This window comes from Xyrauchen texanus, chromosome 1 (assembly GCF_025860055.1).
Source record: "Xyrauchen texanus isolate HMW12.3.18 chromosome 1, RBS_HiC_50CHRs, whole genome shotgun sequence".
NCBI lineage: Eukaryota > Metazoa > Chordata > Actinopteri > Cypriniformes > Catostomidae > Xyrauchen > Xyrauchen texanus.
The window spans coordinates 20,817,632-20,844,434 of NC_068276.1; the positions used below are offsets into that span (position 1 = coordinate 20,817,632).

The 26,803-nt window shown below is 39.0% G+C and overlaps 1 protein-coding gene across 2 annotated transcripts in view; it reads left to right on the plus strand.

The window, feature by feature from the left end:
- Nucleotides 1-26,803, plus strand: part of LOC127644100 (diacylglycerol kinase delta-like) — an 86,556-nt gene that overhangs the window by 59,196 nt on the left and 557 nt on the right. For both annotated transcript variants that reach the window (XM_052127130.1, XM_052127124.1), the window contains 23 exons: nt 1,248-1,380; nt 1,728-1,834; nt 5,064-5,189; nt 5,473-5,575; nt 5,945-6,104; nt 6,470-6,578; nt 7,043-7,182; nt 7,279-7,363; nt 7,491-7,576; nt 7,708-7,807; nt 11,100-11,304; nt 11,609-11,707; nt 13,837-13,930; nt 14,548-14,655; nt 14,842-14,938; nt 16,194-16,301; nt 18,515-18,628; nt 18,870-19,004; nt 19,271-19,431; nt 20,004-20,118; nt 22,513-22,602; nt 22,700-22,816; nt 23,033-23,141. In XM_052127130.1, coding sequence (XP_051983090.1) covers nt 1,248-1,380; nt 1,728-1,834; nt 5,064-5,189; nt 5,473-5,575; nt 5,945-6,104; nt 6,470-6,578; nt 7,043-7,182; nt 7,279-7,363; nt 7,491-7,576; nt 7,708-7,807; nt 11,100-11,304; nt 11,609-11,707; nt 13,837-13,930; nt 14,548-14,655; nt 14,842-14,938; nt 16,194-16,301; nt 18,515-18,628; nt 18,870-19,004; nt 19,271-19,431; nt 20,004-20,118; nt 22,513-22,602; nt 22,700-22,816; nt 23,033-23,141 — 2,701 coding nt within the window. The remainder of the gene's footprint in view (nt 1-1,247; nt 1,381-1,727; nt 1,835-5,063; nt 5,190-5,472; nt 5,576-5,944; nt 6,105-6,469; nt 6,579-7,042; nt 7,183-7,278; nt 7,364-7,490; nt 7,577-7,707; nt 7,808-11,099; nt 11,305-11,608; nt 11,708-13,836; nt 13,931-14,547; nt 14,656-14,841; nt 14,939-16,193; nt 16,302-18,514; nt 18,629-18,869; nt 19,005-19,270; nt 19,432-20,003; nt 20,119-22,512; nt 22,603-22,699; nt 22,817-23,032; nt 23,142-26,803) is intronic.

Here is a 26,803-nt window from a genome sequence, read left to right on the forward strand (position 1 = left end):
ATATTGAATTTCAATATATCACAAACCAAAAAAAGGCAAATTATATTTAGGCAAAACTCGATATTTCTACATTTTAAACATTGTTTTCTGTCCATGTGATTATTAATGAAATGACCCATCAAACTTCAAAATCTGTGATGTACTGTGCTTTTTTCTACACTGTTTACAGGGTTCACACAAGGTCCTTAAAGTGCTTGAAATTAGCTCTTAAAAATGTAATTACTGGAATACTTGGAAAATCTCCTTGTTTTGTTGAAAAGTGCTTGAGGTTAAAACGGACCATTTCCTCCGTGTAATGTCTGTCTATCAAAGATGAGATCCCGCACTCCACTTTGTTGAATAATGTGTAATTTCATATCCTTTAAAATAAATTTTCATTTTGACCACAAATAGCACGAATGCGTTAAAAAAGAGTCTCTCTCTCTTTAAATAAGAACTCCAACACCTGTGCGAGTCTGTGAGATGCGCATTAAACTTTTAAAGTGGCAGTGCCATTATAGTGCTTGTTATACATATTAATGTAAACTTAATTTTATTTAATTGTAAATTGTACACATTATTTCAAACTCATAAAATTATTATATATACAATTTTAAGAAATACAATTAATTGATAGTATCAGTATAGTGTAATTAATTAAACCAGATAGAAACTAGAATTTTAATATTTTTAAAACGTTGAAATGTGATTATAATAATCAAGACAAAAAAATTATATACACATATATTTATGTACAGTATATAAATATATATATATATACACACACACACACACACTTTCACATACTTTTTCAGGACTGGTTCTGTTCAGTACTATTACTTGTTCTGCACCAGATCGGTCTGAATGTAGTACACTATTTTTGAAGGCTCAATTGTTGGTAATCTTTTCTTATAGTGGAAGGTATATGAGAAACTCTTATTATTTTAAATTTGAAGATTTATATTGTGTATTAAAGAACTTGATATTGATGACAAATTATCATGTGTATTTTGCACAAACATTTAAAAAAAATAAACACAATTTTCTGCTACAATTTGCCATTTAAGCGTTATCATATTGAATCGAGATAATACTGAATTGTAAACCTCACATCGTATATTGGACCAAATCATGAGATAATCATATCATCCCATCCCTATTGGTGACCTACAGTATGTGTACTATGTGTATCTATCCCTAGAACACATTAGTTTAGTATTTAGTTATAATCCATTGATGTAACTGAGCAGTGTTTTTACTGATCCCAGGCCAGTCAGTTCAACATGGAGCACTTCTCCGGGATGCACAACTGGTACGCTTGCTCTCACGCTCGCCCCACCTTCTGCAACGTGTGTCGAGAAGCTCTGCCAGGCGTCACCTCCCACGGTCTTTCCTGTGAAGGTAAACATGAAAACATTGCTTTTTTTCTTTTTTTTTTTCGTTGTGTTAATGTATCATGTTTCCTGCATGTTTTTCCTGTCTATTTGTTTTTCCTCTTTCCTCTCTCTGTCTCTCTCTCTCTTTATGAACAATTTGTTTTAATTTTCTCTTTCGGTGCCATTTATCCTTTCATGCGTGCTTATTCTGTACTCAGAACGTACAGTGACGTTGTTTGTTTAGAGTGGGCTGATGAGTTGTAAATAGGAACATTGCTCTCAGCCTGTTATTAAATTCTAGTACTCAATGATCTGTTTAATGTTGTCTTTTCTGTGTGTGTGTGTGTGTGTGTGTGTTTGTTTGTGTTAAAGTGTGTAAATTCAAAGCCCATAAGCGCTGTGCTGTACGCTCCACCAATAACTGTAAGTGGACCACACTGGCTTCTATAGGAAATGACATCATCGAGGATGAGGATGGAGTAAGTGCATCTCATTTAAATCTAACATGCATGGTTATCAGTGAATAGTGCTTTATTGCTAAATAAGGAACCAAATGTCCCCACAAGGGTAGTAAAATCTCTGTCATGGTGAAAAACAGCTTAATAAATATGATAAATAATGTCTTAATGGAGTAGTTCACCCAAAAATGAAGATTCTGTCATTATTTACTCACCCTCATGACTTTATTTCAAGCAGTTCATCTTTTCAGTGCAATTGCAGTTGACAGTGATTCACTTTAATGCTTGAATAGGAGTCAAAAGGATTATAATCTCAGTAGTGTAGTCTAGCGCATATGCAAGCAGATGGTGTATGCCCAACTATCGTTCTATGGATTTTGCATATGCTCACCTAAATTGATTAATGATATGTATGGCCACCAGAAAAAGGAGTAGGATTTTCACCCATAACATTTTAATCTACTGATGTGATGCCACAGCACCATTGAGTGAATTGTGAATTTATTTGTAAAAAGTGTACAAAGATTCTCTCTAAAAGTGCACAGAGCAGCAGGAGCGCTGAACTGAAGGAACGGGCAAGATAGGCAGTGCAATCAAAGTGAGCAACCAATCAAAACTTTAATTTAAGCCAAGATGGATATTTGCTAACCAATCATATTTTCTGTTTCAGCAAAAGACGGGACATTTGTAGTGTCTACTGTACAGTAAAATGCTGATGCACCAGCAGCGAAAGAGATAATTTGCACTGTAAATTTAATTAGCTGCTAAATGTAAATATATTGATGCATTTAAATAAAACATATGAGATTGAAATTGAAAAATACTCACTGCACACATGCAATTTATTTGCAATTTCTGTTTAAAAAGTTTTTTAATCTTTTGTCAGTGTAGCCTTTTTTCTCGTGAGATTGAATCATTTCAATTTATATTTCTTAGTAAGAAAACTATTTCAATGTACTTAACACAGATAACACATTATAGTACACAACAAATAAAACAAATAGTTTGTACTGTACACCAGTGTTTCCCAAGCACTAGTGTGCCATGAATGATTGTCAGGTGTGCTGTAGAAAATTATCCAATTCCACAAAATAAATAAATGCACAAAATAATTTCAGTGATGCAAACGCAAGCTTTCGTCAAAATTGGCCTTTTTGATACCAAAATCTGTCACTTTTGTGATTGTGCAGTGCTACGATTAATTTGCAAAAATGACTGATATTTATACAAGTTAATGTGCTTTCACATAACTTGCGTCAGCACTGCAGAATATTTTCGCTGCAGCACTTCACACCAAAGTTCAAATCAAGTTTTTGAGAGTACTAAGCAACAAAGAATATTTAAAAACTGTCCAAATTTGAAGAGATATCGATTGTCTCATAATATCTTTTAATTAAATATTACCTTATCATTTCCGAGTATCAGAGATTCAGAGACCCCAGTTATTGAACTATTTAAATTCACCAAGAAAGCTTTAAGACCTAAACATAAACGAGTCCTTTTATTACTTTCTGCTATCAAAGCAAATTGCCAGTTTTCTCTCGCTCTTCCAAATACCCTTTTAAAATGTTTATTGTGCACATCTCCCCTTTTTTACATGGCCTATTAACTCCTAAAATTGCCCCTTTTTGACACAGAAGCCAGACACGTCAAAATACCCTTTATTTTTGCAGCCAATTCTGTACAATTGTGCAGTTAATTTGTTATACTTGAATCAACAAAATAGCTGGAATTGGTGCTTTTAGCTTATTCTTTAATAAAAATATATATCCCTGGACAAAATTTTTGTGGACCAGTGATTGTCTCAACTTTTTCACCCCTCATGAGTTTGCATCCTTGTAATTTGCTGTGGCATTGCAAGAATTAATTTGCGAGAACAAATCTACAAATTAGAAAAGAAGCTAATTTGTTGTTTTACATTAAAGCACTTAGCACTCTTACCACCAGTGACTTCATTATACAGCATACCTTTGACAAACATTGCAAGTATACACACTACTAAGATGGACAGAAAACATGGACAAGTTCTTGTAAGCAGCAAGAGATGCTTCCACATAGAGCGTTGCAAGAGAGAAGTTCAGCAGAAGAGGAAGATCAAGAGAAGAGAGCATAGGGAGAAGAGAGAGAGCTCTTTCTTGGGTAGGAAAGTTTTGAATTGAATTTGGCCACACCCCAAAGGTGTCCTGAGCCAATCAGAAGTGACCTTCCAGAGACTGGGCTGTCCTTTTCATAAGTTGATTTATGGTCCTTTGTGGAGGATTCTTACAAACTCGCGCTCAAAAATAGTGCATGTTTTACTTTTATATCTTGAGAATGGTACAAGAGACATGACATTCATTGTCATCAACATTCTCTATGTAAACAAGCAAGCATTTACATACTAAATATGACATTCTTTCATGAATATTATACATGTAAGTAACAAATGTGAAAATCCTTGGTTACAAATCATACTGATTAATTCATTAGTTTTACAACATGGATAATACATTACACGTTATGAGAAACCTGATTGTCGGGGTATAATGTCCAGTTGAACCTTGAAGTGACCATACAAGATTAAAGATTATAATCATTGGTTTGTTTGTTAGAAGTGATTACCAATCACTACACATATTTTAAAAGGTACATCAGCTATAATCATTAATTTGTCAGTTATACAAGTTATCACATCATAGAGTCATTTTTAGAATTATCTAGCAAGGCTAGGTATTGTGTTTATTTTATTGGGTTAAATCACAAGTACTGGGTTCATGGTTTCCCTTTTAGCTGCTGTTTGCAGTTTACTAATCACGATATCTTGTGATCTGATGAGTCTTAAGTGTAGCAAATTGGTTTATATCGGAGGACAAAACAGAGTGTGTTCTGAGTCTTTCATGGGAATTCAGGGAGTGTGTTCTCTGTTTTTTATTGCTTGTGACCCCTGCACCCAGGGGTCTCTTTGCAGAGAAGGTCTTAATAGCAGTTTAGGCACCATGAATGAGTTTTAATTACTCTGCTGGACTGTGGAACCAGGAACCGAGTTTAACACCACTGCTCTAATGGCTCGGAGGGGGATCTCTCTGATCTATGGAATGTTGTGTTGTGACAATTATGACAGAATTTTTATTTTTACAATATAAATATAATGAAAACGTAATTATGCAGAAAGGTTTCTGTGAGGGTTAATGTAGAGGATAAAAACATAATAGCTCTGTACAAAAAAACAAAGTCCCCACCATGATAGAAAATCAAACATGTTTGTGTACAGGTGTCTATGCCTCACCAATGGCTGGAGGGGAACCTGCCAGTCAGTGCTAAATGTGTGGTGTGCGATCGAAACTGTGGCAGCGTCCGGCGACTACAGGATTGGCGCTGCCTCTGGTGCAAAGTCATCGTACGTCACCTGCCTGCCCACTCTATAAAACAGAGTGCTGCATACAGTATATATCCTACACACTCACTACTGTATATACCATCGCGTCCACTTCACTCTGTAACCATAACAACTATAAATCTCTCATAAACACCATACAGTTTACAGTAAATTCTATAACATCGTATTTAGACTGGTGTGTATCTTGTGGAACCAGTGTGTTATTTATTGGTACTGGATAGTCTCTGAGTGCCCAGTAATGTAACTCTCTATACATTCCCTCTGTGTGTGTGGCTTTATATAGGTGCATAACAGTTGTAAAGAGCAGTTGGGGAAGGTTTGTCCTCTGGGTCAGAGTAAGGTTTCCATCATACCACCCAATGCACTTAACAGCATCGACTCTGACGGTAAGGGTTGCTCTGGCAACTGGATCAGTGCTGCTCTCTCCATAACACACTTATACATTGTTATATGCGTTTGTGTATGTACTTGCAAATGCAATTATATAGTTCAAGCATAATTATTGCTATGATCTGTAGAAAAATACATTTTTGATGGTATTTTTGTTGCTTTTGTGTTGAAATCAGTATTGCCAATTTGTTTTATAATTTTTTGCTACTTTCACAATAGAAAAATTATTATATTCGTGACAAGCATTTACCATGACACCCCTCACAAGTTCTTCTCCTGTCCTCTCCTTCACTCTCATTCCTACTCTCTTTCCACTCTCTCCAATCTCTCCGCTCTCCTTCTTCATCATCCCTCCCTCCCTGCAGGCTTCTGGAAGGCCACCAGTCTGTCCTGCTCGAGTCCTCTGCTGGTGCTGGTGAACAGTAAGAGTGGTGATAATCAGGGCGTCAAGTTCCTCCGCAGGTTTAAGCAGCTGCTGAACCCTGCGCAGGTCTTTGACCTCATGAACGGCGGGCCACAGCTGGGGTAAGCTCAACACACTGCAGTATCAGTTAAAAGACTTTGGAAGGCAGTAAAAGAATCAGGAATCGTTCAGTGTCAACAAAGCTTAGCAATAAACATTTTCATTATAGATGACACGATCAAAAAATTAGAGTGCACCTTTAAATTGCTGTAACATTTTTCAGTCATGATATGCTCTCACTATTTACTGTCTAGTTCACCGCACCTTTTTAAAAATAACCTGACATTTTGAAAAAACTATTTATAACATGGTTTTGTCGGAGAAGAGAATTTGCCTTTTCACACAAATTGTATTTTATTTATTCGTTGTTTTTTTTTTTTATTAAATGTATGTATTTCTTTATTTTCATGTTTGTGTTTGTGTACAGGCTACGCCTCTTCCAGAAGTTTGAGACTTTCCGTACCCTGGTGTGTGGTGGTGATGGGAGCGTGGGATGGGTTTTGTCTGAATTGGACAAGCTCAGCCTGCACAAACAGGTCAGAACATCCAAAATATAATTGCTTCATAACAACAACCCAACAAAACAATTCAGCACTTACTTGCATGAAGTCATTTGCTGCACTGTACCTGTCAACAACAACATGAAACAGCGTTCACAACACCTTTAACATCTGGAATTAATTTTCTCAGTATTTTGAATATTCATTGGGAATTAATGTAAGATGACACTTGATTTTATCCAAAGGTATTTGTTTGGACAGATTTGGGAATGGGGGAAAGATTCTATGATATGTTGTTATATGTTATAAGCCATTTTAGAGGCAGAAAAGGTTATTACATTTTGTTGAAAGAACATAAAATATCTTTCTAGAATAACATGCACTGATGAGTCATGCACAATAAGGTCAGGAACATCTATTAACAGTAAATAATGTCTATATTGATTTTGTGTTGTCCCTGGCCAATGATGTAAATTTTCGTTGTATTGTGTGCCTAACAGTGTCAGCTGGGTGTTTTGCCGCTGGGCACAGGAAACGACCTGGCACGTGTACTGGGCTGGGGCGGGCTCTGTGATGATGATGCTCAGCTGCTGCAGATACTGGAAAAACTAGAGAGAGCTACAACCAAGATGCTGGACAGGTGAAATGAGTGAAAGAGAGTGAATGAGTAAATTAATATTCTGTAATCTTCTCTTTCTGTTACTAAATGTGTATGTGTGTGTGTGTATGATGTAAGATGGAGTGTGATGACCTTTGAAGTGCCCACCAAACACACCCCAGCGATCGTAAAGGAGGAGGACTCATCAGACTGCCCCCTACAGGTGATCTTAAAATACAATGCACATACATATAATTAATCAATATTTGGAGTGAATCCATAGTTAATGTGAATTCTGCTTAAGACCTGATATGATGAGTTTTCTCTTAAAACTGGTATTTAAAATCCAGATCACACAATATGCTGATTCTGTTGCCACACATTTGACCAAAATCCTGGACTCCGACAAACACAGTGATGTCATATCATCTGCTAAGTGAGTATAAACTTTTTGTGTGTGAATGTATTGTGAGTGCTATGTGTATTGTATGTTAGCATACATTTACAAATAAACATGCCAATAATTTTTAATCTTTCAATTTTATCTACCCCTTTCTCTGTCTGCAGGTTTCTGTGTGGGACGGTCAATGATTTTGTGGCAGAGGTCGGCAAAGCTTATGAACGAGCCACAGAGAACAAGGAGGAAGCTGATGCTATGGCAAAAAAGGTAAAGTTGTGCGTGTGCTGGAAGCTTGTTTAAGTTTTTATGTGTCTGTTTGTGTTTTTGTGAGCAATTGTATAATAGGTGACCTGAGCATAAGTAGGCTGGAATAATGACATTATGATTCAGTTAGATTCATGATGAACAGTCAGATGAAATGTCAAATATCCAGTCTAATAACCAGTCAAGTAAACACCTAAATTAACTGTTGAATAAACAGTCAGATAAAGAGTCAGAATAACAGCTAAATAAACAGTCAAATGAACAGGGTTAAAATAAATAAATAAAGGAACAGTAAAATACTGTAAATTAAGATAAAGACTTAAATGAACTGTTAAATAAACGAGGTATCCTCTGTAGAAGCAGAGCTGACATGCAGTGAACTATAAGGTAAGCACACACCCTGACTGGACCAACTAGGCAGACACATTATAAACTACAACAAACTATACACAACAATCCAGCCAAGGACACGACACACAAGGCGATTACACATAGGCATGAACAAATAAGGGTCAGGGGCCACTCGCAGCTGAAAGTTGGCATGATCAGCATTCCCATGGAAACAATCTGAACCTGAAACATATGAGGGCAAAAAACATCAACACGCTAGGAACAAAATAAAGAGGGAACAATGATGCTACGGTCTTCGTCAGACAAAACCCAACCTGAAATGGTGACAGGACCGTGACATCACCAGAGAGCACACAGCAGTAACCACTGCTGGGCAGAGATCAGGAGGGAGCGGCTTAGGGGGCGGAGCCATGGATGGCTCAAGTGTTGGCACTGGTCACAGATGGGGAGCGGACTCCATGGTCGTTTATGCTGGCCATGACAGGGGAACGGCCTCTGCAGCCATGAACACTGGTAGCTGCAACTGTGGAGTGGCCTCCATGGCTGTTGGCACTGACAAAGTCTGTAGAATAGCCTCCATAGCCGTGAGCACCGACTGACACTGGGGAATGCTTCTGTGGCCATGAGCACAGGTATTGACAGGGAAACAGCTTCTGTGGCTGTGAGCACTGGCAGTGACCGGGGAACAGCCTCCGAGGATGTAAAGCCCGACATGGACTGGGAATCAGCCTCCGTGGCTGTGAGGACAGGCAGTGACAGGGGAGCATCCTTCGTGGCTGTGAGCACAGGCAGTGACTGAGGAACAGCTTCCTCAGCTGTGAGCACTGGCACTGACCGGGGAACAGCCCCTGGGTCTGTGAAGACAGACATGGACTGGGGAACAGCCTCTGTGGCTGTGAGCACAGGCAGTGACTGGGGATAGACCTCCATGGTCGTGGACACTGGCAGGGGCAGGTCAACAGTTTCCATGGCTGTGAGCACAGGCAGTGACAGGGGAACGACCTCTATGGTCGGGGCACTGGCAGTGACAGAGAAATTATCTCCTTGGTCATGAGCAGGGAAGGGCAAACAACCTCTGTGACCATGGGTACCAACAGGGACCCCTCCTCCGCCTCCTCCGGGCAGTGATATGTTCTTCACACTGCAGCAGGGCTGGATAAAATACTTGGCAGAGCTCCTTGGCGAGTGCTAAGGACGACTCATAACAAGCATGTCCATTGTCCCACATGGCGGTTCCCCAATCAGTGGCCCTTCCAGTGAGGCACAGAATGATGTAACCAACCTTCATTCTTTCTGACAGGAAAGCAGATGGCTTTGACTGGAAGAGAAAGGAACATTGCAAAAGGAATGCACTACAGGATTCAGCCTCACCTGAAATCGGGGCTCGAGGAAGAATGCGTGCTTCAAAGTGTCCAGGAACAAAGGGAACCACTGTAGCTGGTTAGGATGCTTCTTAAGCTTCAACTGAGGATTACACGATTCTATTCCTGACTTCCACAATGCACAGAGACTATTATTTTTTGTTAATAAATCTTTTTAACTGTTCCTCTGCCCTTGGGTCTGTTTGTTCTCACTATCGCTCATTACGGAACAATCTAGCCAAGGACATGACACACGAGGGGATTAATATAGGCATGAACAAACAAGGGTCAGGTGCCGGTTGCAGCTGAAAGTTGGCATGATCGGCGTTCAAGTAATCAGGGTTACCATGGAAATGCTGATTCCTCATGCCAGCGGCACCTGAAACACATGAGGGCAAAAAATATCAACACGTTAGGAAAAAAACAAACAGGGAATTATGATGCCATAGTCCTCATCAGACAAAATCCCAGTTTGACAAGGTGACAGGACCATGACATTACCAGAGAGCACGTGGCGGTAACTCCCACACGGCAGTAACCAACATCCGGACCCGTGCACTCACACAAAGAATGTACACGAAACATGAGATAGACAGAGGATGATGATGATGATGCCAAAGTTCTCATCAGACAAAACCCAACCTAACAAGGTGACAGAACCATGAAATCACCGGAGAGCGCACAACGGTAACTCGGACATGGAGGTAACTAACAACCGGACCCGTGTGTTTACACAAAGAATGTACACAAAACACAAGACAGACAGGGGACGATAATGCCATGGTCAAAATTATAAAATGAACAGATAAATTAAAAAAGTCAAATAAATTTAGATAAAGAGTTAGATGAACTGCTAAATGAACAGTTATGTAAACAGTCAGATGAAGGTCTGGATGAACAGCAAAATAAAAGCTAAATGACCAGTCAGTTGAATGGTTAAATAAACAGTCAAATAAAATTACAGTAAATTAAGATAAACGTAGATAAAAATTCAGATGAACTGTAAAATGACCAGCTAAATGGACAGATAAATAAACAGTCAGAGGAAGAGCCAAATAGACAATTTTATCAAAAGTTGGATGAACATATAAATCAATATTTATGTAAATGAACAGATTGTCCTGTTCTTAATTATTTTTTATGTCTGTGTGTCTTCAGTGTGCCATGCTAAATGAGAAGCTGGACTCTCTGGTAAAGTGCCTTAAATAAACAGTCAAATGATCTGTTTAATAAATAGTCAAATAAAGTCAGATAAAGAGTCAGATGAACAGCTAAATTAACCATCAGTTGAACAGTCAAATTAACAGTCAAATAAAGTCAGATAAAGGTAAGATGAACAGCTAAATGAAGGGTCAAATGAACTGTTAAATAAACTGCAAGATAAAGACCCAGTTGAACAGTACAATTAAAAGCTAAACGGACAGTTAAATGTACAGTTAAATAAACAGTCGGATAAAGAACTAAATGGACAGCTAGATGAACAGTTAAATGGACAGTTCAATGAACAGTGTGTCCTATCCTTCATAGACCAGGAAAGTAAACTCACAAAGAAAACAACATCACTTTTCTGTGTGTGTCTTCAGTGTGCCATGCTGAATGAGAAGCTGGACTCTCTGGTAAAGGCTTTAAGCGAAGATGCCAATGCCCAGTTAGTACCGGCTGGGTCCGTGTCACCAGAGGAGAGTGATACCGATCAGTCCAGATCCTTCAGATCAAGAGAGCAGCTCATGCTGAGAGCCAACAGCCTGAAGAAAGCACTCCGACAAATCATAGACCAGGCAGAAAAATGTAATTCTTCACTTTATTTGAGTGCATCATATAATGTACACTAAATGCTAGAGTTTTTTCTCCTTGAATGGAAAGTAATTCGATTTTGGGTCAGTACAGAATTAGATAAAAAGAGTATTTCCTAATATAATCAACATAAACAAAGCCCCTGCTCTGAATATATAGAAAATATATATATGTAAAAAATGCATTTACCTTGACGGTATATAAATAGACAAAAATGTTAAGAATTGTTTTTGGAACCTTTCATTCACTATTTAATGAAATGGAGACACTGTCTGACCCACCCCTACTCTCTCCTCAGTGGTGGATGAGCAGAACAAACACACCCAGATTCAGCGTATGTCATCCTTCCCATCAATCAATAGAGACAGCAGTGAGGACCTCAAGGAGGGGGAGCCACGTGAGTAACAGCTCACAATAAATCCTCATATCTAGTGCCTAACAAAAATAATTTGATCCTTGGTCATCATTTTACTAAATAACAAATCCTACATTAAAGTTTAGTTTTATGTGATATTTCATTTCTAAGCATCGAAATTTCCTTAGTGATTGCACAGTTGCCTTGCTCTCTGTGAATCATTATACCCACCACATTCCCTGGAAAATTCCCTGGACCAATATTCAGGTTATAAATCTTAAGGACAGCTGTGGAAACTAAAAGATGAAATAGCATTCCAAAGGCTAATTATAACTCAGCTACAATTTGGAAAAGGTTTTGTTGTCAGATAAGATTGAGATAGAACTTCGTACAAAAATCAAAACAATGTGTCGTGTAAATCTCAAAAACAGCAGTGAAGTATAGTGTGGTTGGCATCATGATAGGGGCTGCTTTTCAACAGCAGGGATAAATTATGCAAAATAGAGTGAAATACTGCAAGAGAATCTGTTTGTTTGCCTGAAAACTGAAACTTGGGAGTAAGTTCTTTCTGAAGGATCATGAAAGCAGGTGAATGTGTATAATTCAATGCCCCAATCTCAATCTAATCAATTATCTCTGGCACCATTAGAAAATTGCTGGAAACAAGAGTCATCCAATTTAAATCCTGAACAACATGAAGTACTGGTGCAGATATAATGACTGCAAAAGTTGGCTCTGCAAATAGAAGAATTTCTAGAGAATGTGAAATGTGGGAACTGAATGCTTATGAAAACTGCATTTTAATTGATTTACCCTGTAAAACCTGACATGAAAGAATTGTCAGAAAATCCTTTTTTTTTTCTTTTTTTCTCACTACTAGACAAACTATAAAAATAAATCATTAAAAACATTTTTTTGCACATTTTGTTTTAATGTATAATATTTGATACATTAGGCTTTAAATGTTATTATCCTCCTGAGGCCCAGCAATTCATTTTTGTATAGGACATTTTTTATTTAAGTTTTTCTTAGCCCATACATGCTACATTTGTAAATCTTGAGGTATTTTCCGAGGACTCCCTGGGCTTTTCAGCCCTTATCAGACCAAATGTTTGAGAGCTTGGCCACGACAGCTTCCTCTGCTTGGTCTATAAATATAGATTAAACTTTATCACAGCACATCAAATCCAGTATGAATAAAATATTATATTTTCAATAAAAAATTATGATAATTAGAATTGTATTCATCAAACACTATATTGGCATTTCAAAAAAAGGGAAACTGTAAAAAAACAAAATCGATTTTTTTGCATCAGGAACTTATGGTAAGATGACATCATCATAGCTTGTAATGTAAAAAAAAAATTAGATCTGTATAATGACAAAGCAGGCTGCATATATAAAGATACACCAAAATATTAGTTCACACTTTAAAAATATAATATAATATTTCAATATATTAAGTATATGTCAGAATTTTCAAAGCTCTGTGATTTTTGTTTATAGTGCATGAATATACATCAAAACCCTGTTGTATCATAGTTGATACATGTCATTTCAATTGGCTTTTTCAATACAATAATATACAACAATTTTACCAAGCATAAGTTGCTTATATTCAGCAAATACTCATCAATACTTTATAATAATTACTGTTACTTTTACTTTATTAAAATAAGCTGTCATTTATCCCAACATAAGAGTCACCTTTCACTTAAGTCTGCTACCATTTTAAATAGATTTATATAAACATTTAAACCACTTTTTTCACAAATAACCACTAGATCGTGCCATAAAAATGCAAAACCTACATGCCATACGATCTTTGGCTTTTCAGCTTGAACAGAGAGAGAAACAGGAGCCGTCAAACATTGTGTATCATATTTGATACACACAGAGGGTTTTGTAATTTATTTGATTCAATAATTTTGAAAACAAAAAATAATTAAAACATGAAAAGAATTAACTGAAGTGTTTCAATACAGGATTTGCAGCTATAAATGAAAGAGCTTGTTATGATCTGAATACTCAAGATCACTGTGTATTGCCAAAATAAAAAATTCAAACACAATGCTTTTTTAGTAAATAGATTTTCAGTTTTGTTTGCTAGAATTGGACAATTGCTGATTCACCTCTCTTTGTCTATCCTTTTTCCTTCAATTAATTGAAAGGTCAAAATGCATTGAGCCCAACCACCACCACAACCCCTATTTTACTGGAGAATTCAGAGAGCTTCAGCACTGTTCTTTTCTCTGAAGAGTCTGTGTAAGGCTGTGCACACACACACACACACACACACCTGAGCTCTTATCTTTTTCCAGAGAAGAGCAGTAATGACATCCCAGTAGCACTAAAGCCATGTTGACAATGAAATACAGAGTGTATTTGCTATACCACTCTCCAACCTCTATAAAGCATGATTTGGTGTTGTATCAAAGCCTCAGTGGACATAAATCAGTTTTCATATTGAGTCCTTAAGATGACTTGATTCACTGATTCTCAGAGATTAACATTGCATACAATACACACTATTACTGTGCTTCAAAATCTTGTGAACTGCTTACTTAGACAGGAATTATGTTTGAACGTTCAAATGTGTACATTAATGTTCAGAATTTCTGTCCAGGTGTGCAGCACAAGAGATTTGGAAACATTGCCTATATGTCACTCATGTTGCAAATTTCAGAATAATAGCATTATTTACACATTTATAGATGTTTTTGAACATTATTGCATATATACATTAATTATACTGTATATTTGTTTTTCATCGTCATTGTAGATATTTTGAGCATGACAAGTGCTTTCACTACCAAAGCACAATGCTGACCATTTAACCGTAGTTCATATGCATAAATTCTGCTTGTCTCTTTTGTCCACAGGCAGTGCACAGAAAAGTGTGTTATGAATAACTATTTTGGCATCGGTCTGGATGCCAAAATATCTCTAGAGTTCAACAACAAGAGAGACGAACACCCAAAAAAGTGCAGGTAGGGTAGAAACTGTTATTTGTCAATGTAAAAAAGAAAGAACATTACCGGTGCTTCAGAGAGGTGGTGATACTAGTTGCACTTATGACATTTTTGTTCAAGAAACCTTATGATTTTTCTCCCAGTGCTAATGCTGTTTAAAAAATGTTGTCTGAAACTGAGTGTGAAATCTTGTATGCTCAACAGCAGTCGCACTAAAAACATGATGTGGTACGGAGTTCTAGGGACCAAAGAACTGGTGCAGAAAACCTACAAGAACCTGGAACAAAGAGTCCAGCTAGAGGTATAAGCATGTGACAGAGAGTAAGAGAGAAATTGAAATGTTGACATGCGGTCTGAATTGCATTTCACACTCTTGTTACTTTAAAGGGGTCATGACATGAGAAACCAAATTTGCCTTGATCTTTTGGTATATAAGAGGTCTTTGTATCATTAAAACGTCCTGCAAGTTTAATATTTTAAGACGTCCTCCCCATTCTAAACGAATCATTTATTTAATCAAGCTCAAAATACAGCTCGTTCTGGATTCATGGTTAGAAGTGACGTGACGGTTAGAAGTGACGTAACAGCGTTTGCATATGACCGCCTCCAGCACAAGATAACTACGCTTTAAGCGCAAGACAACTACGCTCATTTCAGTATCGCCGTGCGCCTCACAAGTGTTCAGTCGATGGACAGCGAGCTCTGACAGAGACTACTTGTGCACAGGAAAATTACGATGCCACACAGATGTGCTGTTCCTGGCTGTGGTCAAACAAAACCTCTGAATAAGCTGCCGAAAGATCCAGACGTCAGGGAAAAATGGATGCAGTTTATTTTTTGCGGACGTCCCAGTCACGGCAGTGTTAACTTAAGCGTTTGTTCTGTACATTTTAAGGATGACTGTTTTGAGAACAAATCTCAATATGATGCTGGCTTTGCCAGAAAACTGTTGCTCAAAGATAAGTCCGTGCCGACTATTCTGGGAACAACGACGACGCAAACTGTAAGTAATCTATTTTAAACTTTAAACTACTTTTTAAAGCGCAATTTCATTCATTATGAATAATCGCAGTGTTTTTACTTAGTTTACTTGCATATTGTTCTGGCTGGAGGCGTCAATATTTGATACATAGGCACTGACGTTAGCCAATCATAACAGTGGGCGTTAACACTGAAGTCTTAAATGGAAAACGCCCCCAAAACAGACTGTTTGAATCAGAGGATGAGAAACAGGGTGGGAAAAGGTCATAAATCACTAGATTTTAAAAGTTTTTCTTAAAAAAAAATATATTAATACTATAATTGCACCTAAGGGAACATAATAATACAATAAAAAAACCCATGTCATGACCCCTTTAATGGAATAAGGAAACATGCTTTTCACCTCTCACTTAACAACACACACTACAACTGATCCCCTGCCACTTTGTTTGTTTGTGTGTGCATGCATGAACCTTTAATTACATTTTTATAAGAGCTCATGTTTTTGTGTCCAAATATTGTTCTCAGAAGCTGTAAATAATGTTACCGTTGTCTCTCTTTCTGTCCGGCTGCAGTGTGATGGAGTGCCCATGTCCTTGCCGAGTCTTCAGGGTCTTGCTGTTCTGAACATCCCCAGCTATGCAGGAGGCATTAATTTCTGGGGTGGCACCAAAGAGGACAATGTGAGTACATCCATCAATGAAGCTCGGCTTAGTCTGGCGCAGAACTTCAAACTTTAGTTCTGACAGGCAGTTCAGTTTAACAGGCTGCACAAACAGCCTTAAGAGTCTTAAACACAAATCTGCACAATACATTTATCTTCAGCGCATCTCCTACAGTAGATATTCTGAACTGTCAATACGGGGTTGAGATTCTTGATGCAAATACTGCTTTCAAAATACATTTTTACCACTTTCACAACCAGTTATCAATCCATTAAAATCCTTTCATCATAAATCTTTTCTCTGTGACAAGTTATAAACAAGGAGCCATGAGAATGGTGTAAACAGTTGTGGGGAACAAATCCCCATATAAATGGAGGTAGTGCAAAACATGTTGAGATTGTACATTCGGAAGTATCAGTGGGCAGTATACAGTATAATAAAAAGTAATAAATGAAATATACATTATATTATTGTAATGGGTAAAGTCTCTGCTTAAGGGAAAGGAGGAAGGAACCGTCTGAGCAGTCAGCGTAAACTTTTAACGGCTCGTCTTTATCCCCCTGCCGGCTGATTAGGAGCGCCACGTGTTAATTCAGCACTGGGTGTGCGTCCTCACAGCCCAGCCACACCCTCCTCCTCGTCATACTGATGTCATGTTAAAACAGTAATGTGATACACACTCATTATTTACGTATTTAATCATGCCATCCCATATGTGTGACTTTTTTTCTTCTGCTAAACACAAATTATGATTTTTAGAAGAATATCTCAGCTCTGTTGGTCCATACAATGCAAGTGAATGGTGGCCAGAACTGTGAAACTCCAAAAAGCACATTAAGGCAGCATAAAAGTAATCAATTTGACTCCAGTGGTTAAATCCATATCTTCTAAAGTGGTATGATAGGTGTGGGTGAGAAACAGATCAATATTTAAAGGGATAGTTCACCCAAAATTTATCTCATCATTTACTCACCCCCTTGCCATCCAAGATGTGTATGGCTTTCTTTCTTCTGAAGAACACAAATTAAGATTTTTAGAAGAATATTTCAGCTCTGTGGGTCCATACAATGCAAGTGTATGGGTGGCAAACTTTTGAAGCTCCAAAATCCACATAAAGGAAACATAAAAGTAATCCATACAGTAATCCAAAGACTCCAGTGGTTTAATCCATGCCTTCAGACACGATGTATTAGGTGTGGGTGAGAAACAGATCAATATTTAAGTAATTTTGTTTCATAAATTCCCCTCCCTGCCCAGTAGAGTGTGATATGCATGAAGAATGTGAATCATCAAAAACAAAAGTAGAAAATGAAAGTGAAGTAAAAAGACTTAAAAATGTATCTGTTTCTCACCCACACCTATCATATCTATTCTGAAGGTATGGCTTTAACTACCAGTCGTCTGGAGAACTTTTATGTTGCCCTTTTGTGACTTGCATTGTATGGACCTACAGAGCTGAAATATTCTTTGAAAAATCTTCGTTTGTGTTCTGCAGATGAAAGAAAGTCATACACAACTGGCATGGCCTGAGGGTGAGTAAATGATTAGAGAATTTAAATTTTTGGCTGAACTAAACCTTTAAGTCATTTTTTTACTATAAATCTATACTTCTATTCTTCTCCTTTTGGTTTTTGGCAATTGTCATTCTCCTTTTATATCACCACCTACTGGTTGGGGCTGGTCAAAGGAGGAGATTTAAATGAAAAAGAATTAATTATCGATCTGTTTCTCACCCACATTTATCATATGGCTTCTGAAGACATGTATTTAACCACTGAAGTCTTATGGATTACTTTTATGTTTCCTTTATTTTCTTTTTTGATCTTCAAAGTTTTGGTCACCTTTCACTTGGACCAAAAGAGCTGAAAATATTCAAAAAATCTTTGAGTTCTGCAGAAGAAAGAAAGTCATACAAATCTGGGATGGCATGAGGGAGTGTAAATGATGAGATATTTTTTATTTTTGGGGGATTTATTGTTGCCCTTTTAAGGCATAACATTTTTAACAAACTCTTTCCTGTAAAACTGAAGGGGAGAGGAATGTCTTGATTTGATTTCACAATCATCTGAGACATCTGGTCCAGATAAGACATCCTAAACATGTTTATCAGAATTGCATCTTAAAATATAGATTTGTAAAGAGTTGTGTAATGAAGTATAGTTCAGATGGTGTGAACATAGTTCAGTGGTGGATATTATTATGAATTTCTCCAATTTTGTTTGATTATGTAGAATTTTGGGGCGCCGTCATTTGATGATAAGAAGCTGGAGGTGGTGGCTGTGTTTGGCAGCATGCAGATGGCCATGTCTCGAGTCATCAACCTACAGCATCACCGCATCACCCAGGTCTGCACACACACACACAAACACACATTACACACTTAGCTATTTAAATAATGACATATACTTCTATTGCTTTTCACACACCATAACCCTCCCCCTTAAAGAAAACTTTCTAATTTTGGAAATTAAAAAACCATTATATTATATTTAGATGTTATTTATTTTCAATTGAGGATGTCCCCCAAACACACCAAAATACAATCAACTCTGCACACGTGTGGTTTGACATTGGCTCTCTCCTCAGTGTCGGCAGGTGAAGATCACCATCCTTGGTGATGAAGGTGTACCAGTGCAGGTGGATGGAGAGGCCTGGATTCAGCCACCTGGCATTGTCGAAATCATCCATAAGAACCGAGCGCAGATGCTCACCAGAGATCGGGTCAGTATGTGTGTGTGTGTGTGTGTGTGTGTGTGTGTGTGTGTGCTCATTTTACCTTCTTTAAATATCTTTGCAAATATCCATACTGAACAGACCAGCGTCACTGTTCACCCACATATTTTACTGTCTGGATGCTTTTTCTTTGCTGGGAAATTCAAGGTCGTTTCAGCAGGGGTGCTTTTTGATGAATGTGCCTTCATCACATGTGACAAATTTCAGTGCACAGAGATTTTACATTCTGTCAACATGTTTTTCTTTGACATTAGGCTTTCGAGAGCACACTAAAATCATGGGAAGACAAGCAGAAAGGTGACAGCCGGCCCGCCCGCGCTCGACTGAACTCCCAGCAGTCCATGGAGTATCTGACGGAAGAGGAATGCACTCAGGTCCAACAACTTGGCTTAGTGACTGAAATGCTCATCAACAGGTGTGTACCAGAACAAAAGTTGTTTCTAATCCAAGAGGAATGTAACACCACAATACAAATTATGAAAGTATGAAAAGGATACTTATCTTTTTTATATTTTTCCAAATCCGTATGTCTTTCTTGCTTGAAACACAAAAGGAGATTTAAAGCAGATTTTATTTTAGTCTCAGTCGTTGTTCACTTTCATTACATCTTTTTTAAATACTACAAAAAGTGATCGGTGACTAATGTTTGTTCCATGAAAGAAAGAAAGAAAGAAAGAAAGAAAGAAAGAAAGAAAGTCATATGGGTTTGGAACAACATGAGAGTAAGTACAGTAAATGAAGATAGAATTTTCATTTTTGCATGAACAATCTCATAAAGTAACTATTTTGAGGGAAATAAATGAACTGTATGCTGTTTAGTGAGACACTGCACCATTAATGTAACTTCTGTGACATTTATTAATTACTCTTAATAATTCAACTTAACTTAATGATCTTTGTTTTTCTCTTGTATCAAAATCTGACATAGTTGTGAAAAACCTGGTGTATTTTACTGCTGAATTTGGTAGTAGTAATGATGTTTTGTAGGATCCGGGAGGAGGCGAAGACTCATAAGGTGGTGGAGCAGGAGTTGGCTCATGCTGTGAATGCCAGTGCTGTGGTGCTGAGTCAAGCCTTCCCCTCCAAACCCTCTACCCCTGAGGTGACAGAATACACTTTATCCTTCAGACTCACAACCGCTGAATGTAAAATGCAGAAACCATATATAAATATGCCTCTGATCTTTGAGAAAAGCCAATGAAAAATTGGCGAACAGAATTTGCATGTCCCTCCCCCAGACATATGGGTCCAAATGAGGGCAAAGCAATACGGCTGTTCATTCAGGTTTTGCACTGAGGAGCCGAGAATAAGGTTCATAAGGTTGGTACAGTGTTGTGGCAAGAGGGACACAAAGTTTCGTTCCCTCCATCAGGGAACGGGGGTTACAACAGTAACCTAAACGTTCCCCTTCTGTCACTCACTCGGAGTTGTGTCGATGTAGTGACACAAGGGGTCCATATCCAATAACGCCATGACACTGAACCATGTTACGTGAACTGCTGATGCAGGTGCAAGCAAGCTGTTGCATGCCATCAGGCTACACGAAACCTTCCCCAACATAAGACGTCATATACATTTTAGGTTCCCGGCATCCCTGAGGGGGGGAACAAGCAACACGCCAGTCGTGGCCTTTTCTCTCTCTATGTTTTCTCTCCGTAGAGTGTTAGATGTGGCTGGGGCCATCTAACGCTATCACACGCATCGGGGAAGGTGTTCTTTTCCAATCCTATTCTTTCAGGGGGAAAAGACCCCGCGGAGACCACATCCTGCCCAGGCTGGGGAGGTCAACATGTGGCAAATACGTCCCATGGGCTTACAAGCCACATATGGAAGTAGCGCAGTGGTTGGTCCTGCCTAGTGAGGGAGGAGCTCTACAAACACAGCGACCAGGGGCAGAGGGGAATGCCCAAGGGAGACACAGATCCGCCGAGAGGGGGACCGAACTGCGGAAAATACGACACAGGGGGTTACCGTGATAATCGACACCTGTGGAGCACCTATTCCAGTACAGAGTAATTAGTACCCGTAGTGGGTCTGGTCGGGAATTCCTCCGCCAAATTCGTGAGCCAGAGTGCTAGGGAGGAAGGACATCCAGGGAGCACAAGTTTTGTTGCCTCGCCTGGGAGTAAGAGCACACTTGTTTGCCTCAGAGAAGAGGAAAGGCGCTATCCGTAAGTGGTACACCCGGTCAGCTGTTCCGTATTCACCCTTTCGCTAGAATTTGCAGACATCTTGACATTTTCTCAACCAACTTTTTGAGGTTTCACCCTGGGATGCTTTTTAAACAGTATTGAAGGAGTTCCCATCTATATTTGGTACTTATTGACTGCTTTTCTTTATTATTAAGCCATCAATTTCAAAACTTTTTTTATTATTACATTTTATTTTTATTATGAAATAAATTAATATGTTAATAATAAATTAAAGTGTTTCAAAAGTTTTGACCGTGTGTGTGTGTGTGTGTGTGTGTGTGTGTGTGTGTGTGTGTGTATTTACTGTATATGTATAAGTGGATAATAATAGAATACTGTATTAAAAACTATATCAGATGTTACAAATACAAAAACAGAATAATTCATAATTACAGGGGCAGTTTTGGCCCCCACTTGTTGAACTGTAAGGGCATTTGTCCCTTTTGGTGGCATATTTGCCCTGATCCCCCTTAACTTCTGTCCCTGTTTATAATATATGTCACAAAAACATTATTAAATTCACTTATGGAATTATTATGGAATAAAAATAACTTTTAATACTGGATAAATTCATAAATGGCCATATATCAGATTCCTGTATGTGTGTGTATGTTTATGTAATGAGCTGTCATTTTATATCTTTAATGTCTATGTTTAACTATGTTAAAATATATTTAATTGTGTTCAAATTTAACAATTAATACATTTGCCTAATTGACATTGTTTCAGTTTGTATAAATATTTTATAATGTATAATTCTGTGATTTAATTATCATCAAATTTCAACAAGGGAAACACACAGCAGATGGTACTAATGTTAATTAGAATTTGAGATTAATTATTACATAATTCAATTACAAACATTTAACATGAAATATCATGATTCATTGTTAATCTGTTAACATTTATTTACATATTTACGTTTAAAAATACATTTACATTCATGTCAGATGTCATTAAATCAAATCTCAAGGTCACAATTACTTGGAGCGATGTGATAGGGGCCACTTAATTTCAGCACTTCTTTAAAGGTTAACAAGTGCATATTTCAGTCTCCAGTGGTTTTTTGAGTGCTTGAGAAAGAAAAGCAGGTCCTTTCTTCCAACTGAAGCTTTTAACATTTGCTTTATTGAGCTGCTCATGATGTTCTCTGCAGGATGTCCATTGAGTGGTGAATGGAAAATAACTAAAGCAAGAAACTAAACAACACTGTTTATTTAACACTGAACAGCATAAGACTGTCATTAGATCAATCTGAACTCTGAGCTGACTTGTGGTCACGCATATGTGTGTATTCACTGCAGGGTTTGAGTCGCAGTACAGCAGTAGACATTGTCAACAGCAGTAAAGTCCTCCAGCAAGAAACCAAGATGCTGTTGGAGGGAAAACTACTGGTGAGAGTCATCGCTGTATTTGGCTGGTTTGTGAGCATATATACTGTAGTCTGAAAAATTAGAAATATGGATTTCTATTGTGTGTTTGTGTATGCAGAATGTAGAGCCTTCTCAACAAGAGGATCTTCTCTCTATGGTGGACAGTCTCAGCACTGAGTTACACAAGCTGGAGGACATCCACTGGATTTGTCCCAGCATGCACTCCTCTGAAGAGGTCTGTCTATCTCTTCTGTGTGACAGTTTGTAGTCCTTTGTGATCTCATACCATGTTAAAACTGTGCTCATCACAAAAAAGTTTAGAGTTTTTCTTTAAAAAATTAAAGCATGTTTTTGTCTTCATATGTCAAATTTCTTGTGACTCATTTGACTGAATTGCATATCATCCTTCTTTTTTACTCTTCTCATACTTGTTCTATTCTTCTCTATCAAGGAATCATTCCGTGTGAGTGGTAAAAGTAGTATGAAGCTGAAAATCATGCATAAAGGGAGGAAAGAGAGAGAGAGGTTACATAAGCAGCGGTCTAACAGCTCTCTCTCAGGTAAGAGACATACATGTTCACTAGGAGAAAGTCTGTTTCAAGGCAGGTCACTCTGCCACCATCTTTGGAATGCTCCCGGGCAGGCTGGGCAGCTATTTTCTATGCAAACACGTGGCATAAAACCTCCTATTTATTTAAATGGGGAAAGACCAAAATCTCAAAAATGGTTGGTAAAGATTACAATCAAAGAACATATTTCAAATCAGCAGTAAAAATCTGACTAAACTGGTATCTTAACCTCAGGTCTTGCTAAGAAATGCTGTTTTTCAGGCTAGTTCAGCTAATGCGCATGCATGTTCTCTAGTTGACTGACAGGCGATGTCTGAATCTAAATGGGGTTTGGCTTTTGTAAAGACTTCCTTATCTACATCCGTTGGCCATTCCATGCCATCCAAGTTTTTATACATTTTAAGTGCTCTCTTAATATAAACACTGCGTCAATGAAACTGTGCTATCATTCTAAGCAAGCACAAGTTGTTTGTCTTGATTGTAAAATGAATGTTAATTTATTAATTGTTAAATTCTATTAATTTCAAACCCCACCTTTTTACTCAAAACATCAAATCTGGGCCTTACGGCACACATAGAAAATCTTTGTTGTTTTGTTTTGTTTAAGCCCACTACACTGCCCAATTTGTGTTGTTTGTTGTTTTACTTTTTATTAATATTTAATCAGCCTTAATAATTAAAGACCTACTAATCAAACTTGACATCCATGGTTCTCCTTCTGTCACTCAATCGACGTTGTGTCCATGTAGTGACACTAGGGGTCGCTCTTGGGAGCCCCAAACACCTCTGATCTTTGAGAATCACTATTGCGTCCTTGAGCAAGGCACTTAATTCCAGGTTGCTCTGGGGGGATTGTCCCTGTAATAAGTGCACTGTAAGTCGCTTTGGATAAAAGCGTCTGCGAAATGCATGAATGTAAATGTAAATTTGTATGCCACTCAAGACATATTGAATACCACTCACCTCCCAGGTGGCCCCAACCATACAGCGTACGCACTGTCGCGGCAGGTGACGCTCAGGGGAGAGTCAAGACTCCACCCCCAGGTGGGTCAGCTGTTTTGGAGTCGATTCTGCGAAGCACAGGTACACCTGTTTCTCGGGAATCCTCCCGCTGCACACTGTGGTGTTCTCCGATGGAGGCTCCCCTCAGCACAGATGCGCTGGCACACAGCTGCCCCCGGGGACTGCACAAATGTGCGTTGTCCCCAGTGAGCCAGTGTAAAGGTATACAGGAAAGGAGGAGGCGAGAACCGGCTTGACGATATAAATAATAGTTTAATGAAGAACTAAAAAAAGACAAACACACACAAAGGTGTCGGACAGCTGCCTGTAAATCTCTCTCTCTGTCCCACTGCAGTCTCCTTTCAGCCTTTATCCTAAGGCTTGATTAGCCTGATTAGGGGCCAGGTGTGTAGTATCACTACATCAATGCCCTCCGCCCTGTCACATCCGGCTTGCAAAAACTTTGTGCAAAGTCAGGGAGGACAAGGAACAGGTCACCCTCTTGGCCCCGTACTGGCCCAAGGGACAAGGAAGATTTATGTGGCTTACCACTTTCAGTGTTAGACAAGGTAACTCAGGCCAAGGCTCCCTCTACGAGGCAGCTATTTGCCCTGAAGTGGCGTTTGTAGGCAAATTGGTGTTCTTGCCGAGGTGAAGGCCCCCAGTGATGTGCAGTCGGTCAGTGCTTTCCTTCCTGCTGGAGGGGCGGCTGTCCTCCTCCACCTTGAAGGTGTATGTTGCCGCTATAGTGGCGCACCACGGCGCGGTGGACGGTAAGTCCTTAAGGAAGCATGACCTGATTATCAGGTTCCTGAAAGGTGCCAGGAGGCTAAATCCTCCTAGTCTATGCCTCTTTCCCTCAGAATCTCTCTGTGGTCCTTCTGGGCCTTCGGAGAGCCCCGTTTGAGCCCCTACTGCCAGTCGAGCTGAAAGCACTCTCTTTGAAGACGGTCCTCCTGACTGCGCTTACGAAATCCATCTCGAGGGTTTGGGACCTACAGGCACCATCGGGCAGCGACACCTGGCTGGAGTTCGGTCTAGAGTGTTCTCACGTGGTCTTGAGATCCTGACCGGGCTATGTGCCCAAGGTTCCCACGACCCCTTTAGGGGTCAGGTGGTGAGCCTGCAAGTGAAGCCTTGTCATTGCTGTGTCCGATGTGTGCTTTGCGCATCTATTTGGATACACAGAGCTTTAGATGCTCTGAACAGCGGAAATGGAACGCTGTTTCCAAACAGAGGCTTGCCCACTGGATCATGGATGCTATCGTGTTGGCATACCAGGCCCAGGCCGTCCCTGCCCTTTGGGACAGCTGGCCGGGTATACCGTTTGGGTACAGCGCCTTTCCCCTCTGTGAGGCGAAGACGTGCACTTTCCAAAGCGAGTTCACAAGTCCATGTTCCATGGATGTCATTCCTCCCTAACCCTGTGGCTGGCGAATTCGGCGGAGTATTTTTTAGCCGGACCCAGTACATGTGCTAGAGTGCCCTGTACTGGGGTAGGTGCTCCACAGGTGGCGGTTACCTCCAGTAGCCCCCTGTGATGTATTTTCTGCGGTACGGTCTCCCTATCGGTATACCAGTGTCTCTTTTGGGCAGTGCTCTCTCTATCCCCAGTCACTGTGTTTGTAGATCTCCTCCCATTCGGGCAGGACCTACCACCATGCCTCTTCCATGTGTGGCTGGTGAGCCCACATGATGTATTTGCCACATTTTAATCTTCCCTTCGGGCAGAATGCGGTCTCCGCAGTGTCTTTTCCCCCTGAAAGAATAGGAAAGGAAAAGAACACTTTCCCCAGTGCGAATAATAGCGTTGGTTGGCCCCAGCCAAATCTAAAACTCTGTGGAGAGAAAAAACATAGAGAGAATTATAAATATAATTCTTTATTTTACAATACATTATTTATAAAGGCCAAAGTATACTTGGCGCATCTGCGTTGCTTATCGTTCCACACAAAGTATGCGGAACGTAAATATTGTCATTATCCAGTCCGCCCTGCCAAATGTTCTAAACTCGTGGACTCCACACCTGGCCCCCCTTTTAGAACTGCCCCTGTCCGTAACATGCAAAAACTATGAATAACTGGGGCTTAAGCCCTATTCCCTTACAGTCCCTACAATTATTTTGAGCATGCCCATTTAGACCCCACAATAAAAAATAAAATGAACGTGGATAATGTTCATGAATGAAAAGGATGTGTTCTGCACACAAGGAATTCAGCTAACACAACTTTATATGATGTTCAATGAGTTCTTATTTAAGTGAACTTCTTAGAAACAATAGGGGTCAAAGGAGCCATTTCTTACAAGCCCATAATATTTATTTACTATAATTACAGACAGAGCATTATACTTTCCAAAAGCCTCTTAAATGTTTCCATTTGGTCTACTGCATCTGTCTCTATGACCATCATTCAGGCAGTGTTCTGCGCTTGCTGCAGATACTCCAATAAAAATAATCTTTACATATAAAAATGCATTTACAAATACAAAATATTGCTTGTAAGTAATCAGGATATATTTGATTTATTTACTAATATGTATTGATACATTTTGATTTATTATTCATTCTTATCAATACTCTTATGCAATATTGCATGTATGGAGGGCCTCTCATACAGCAAAGTCTTGATGCAACTTCTACAGTGACTGCC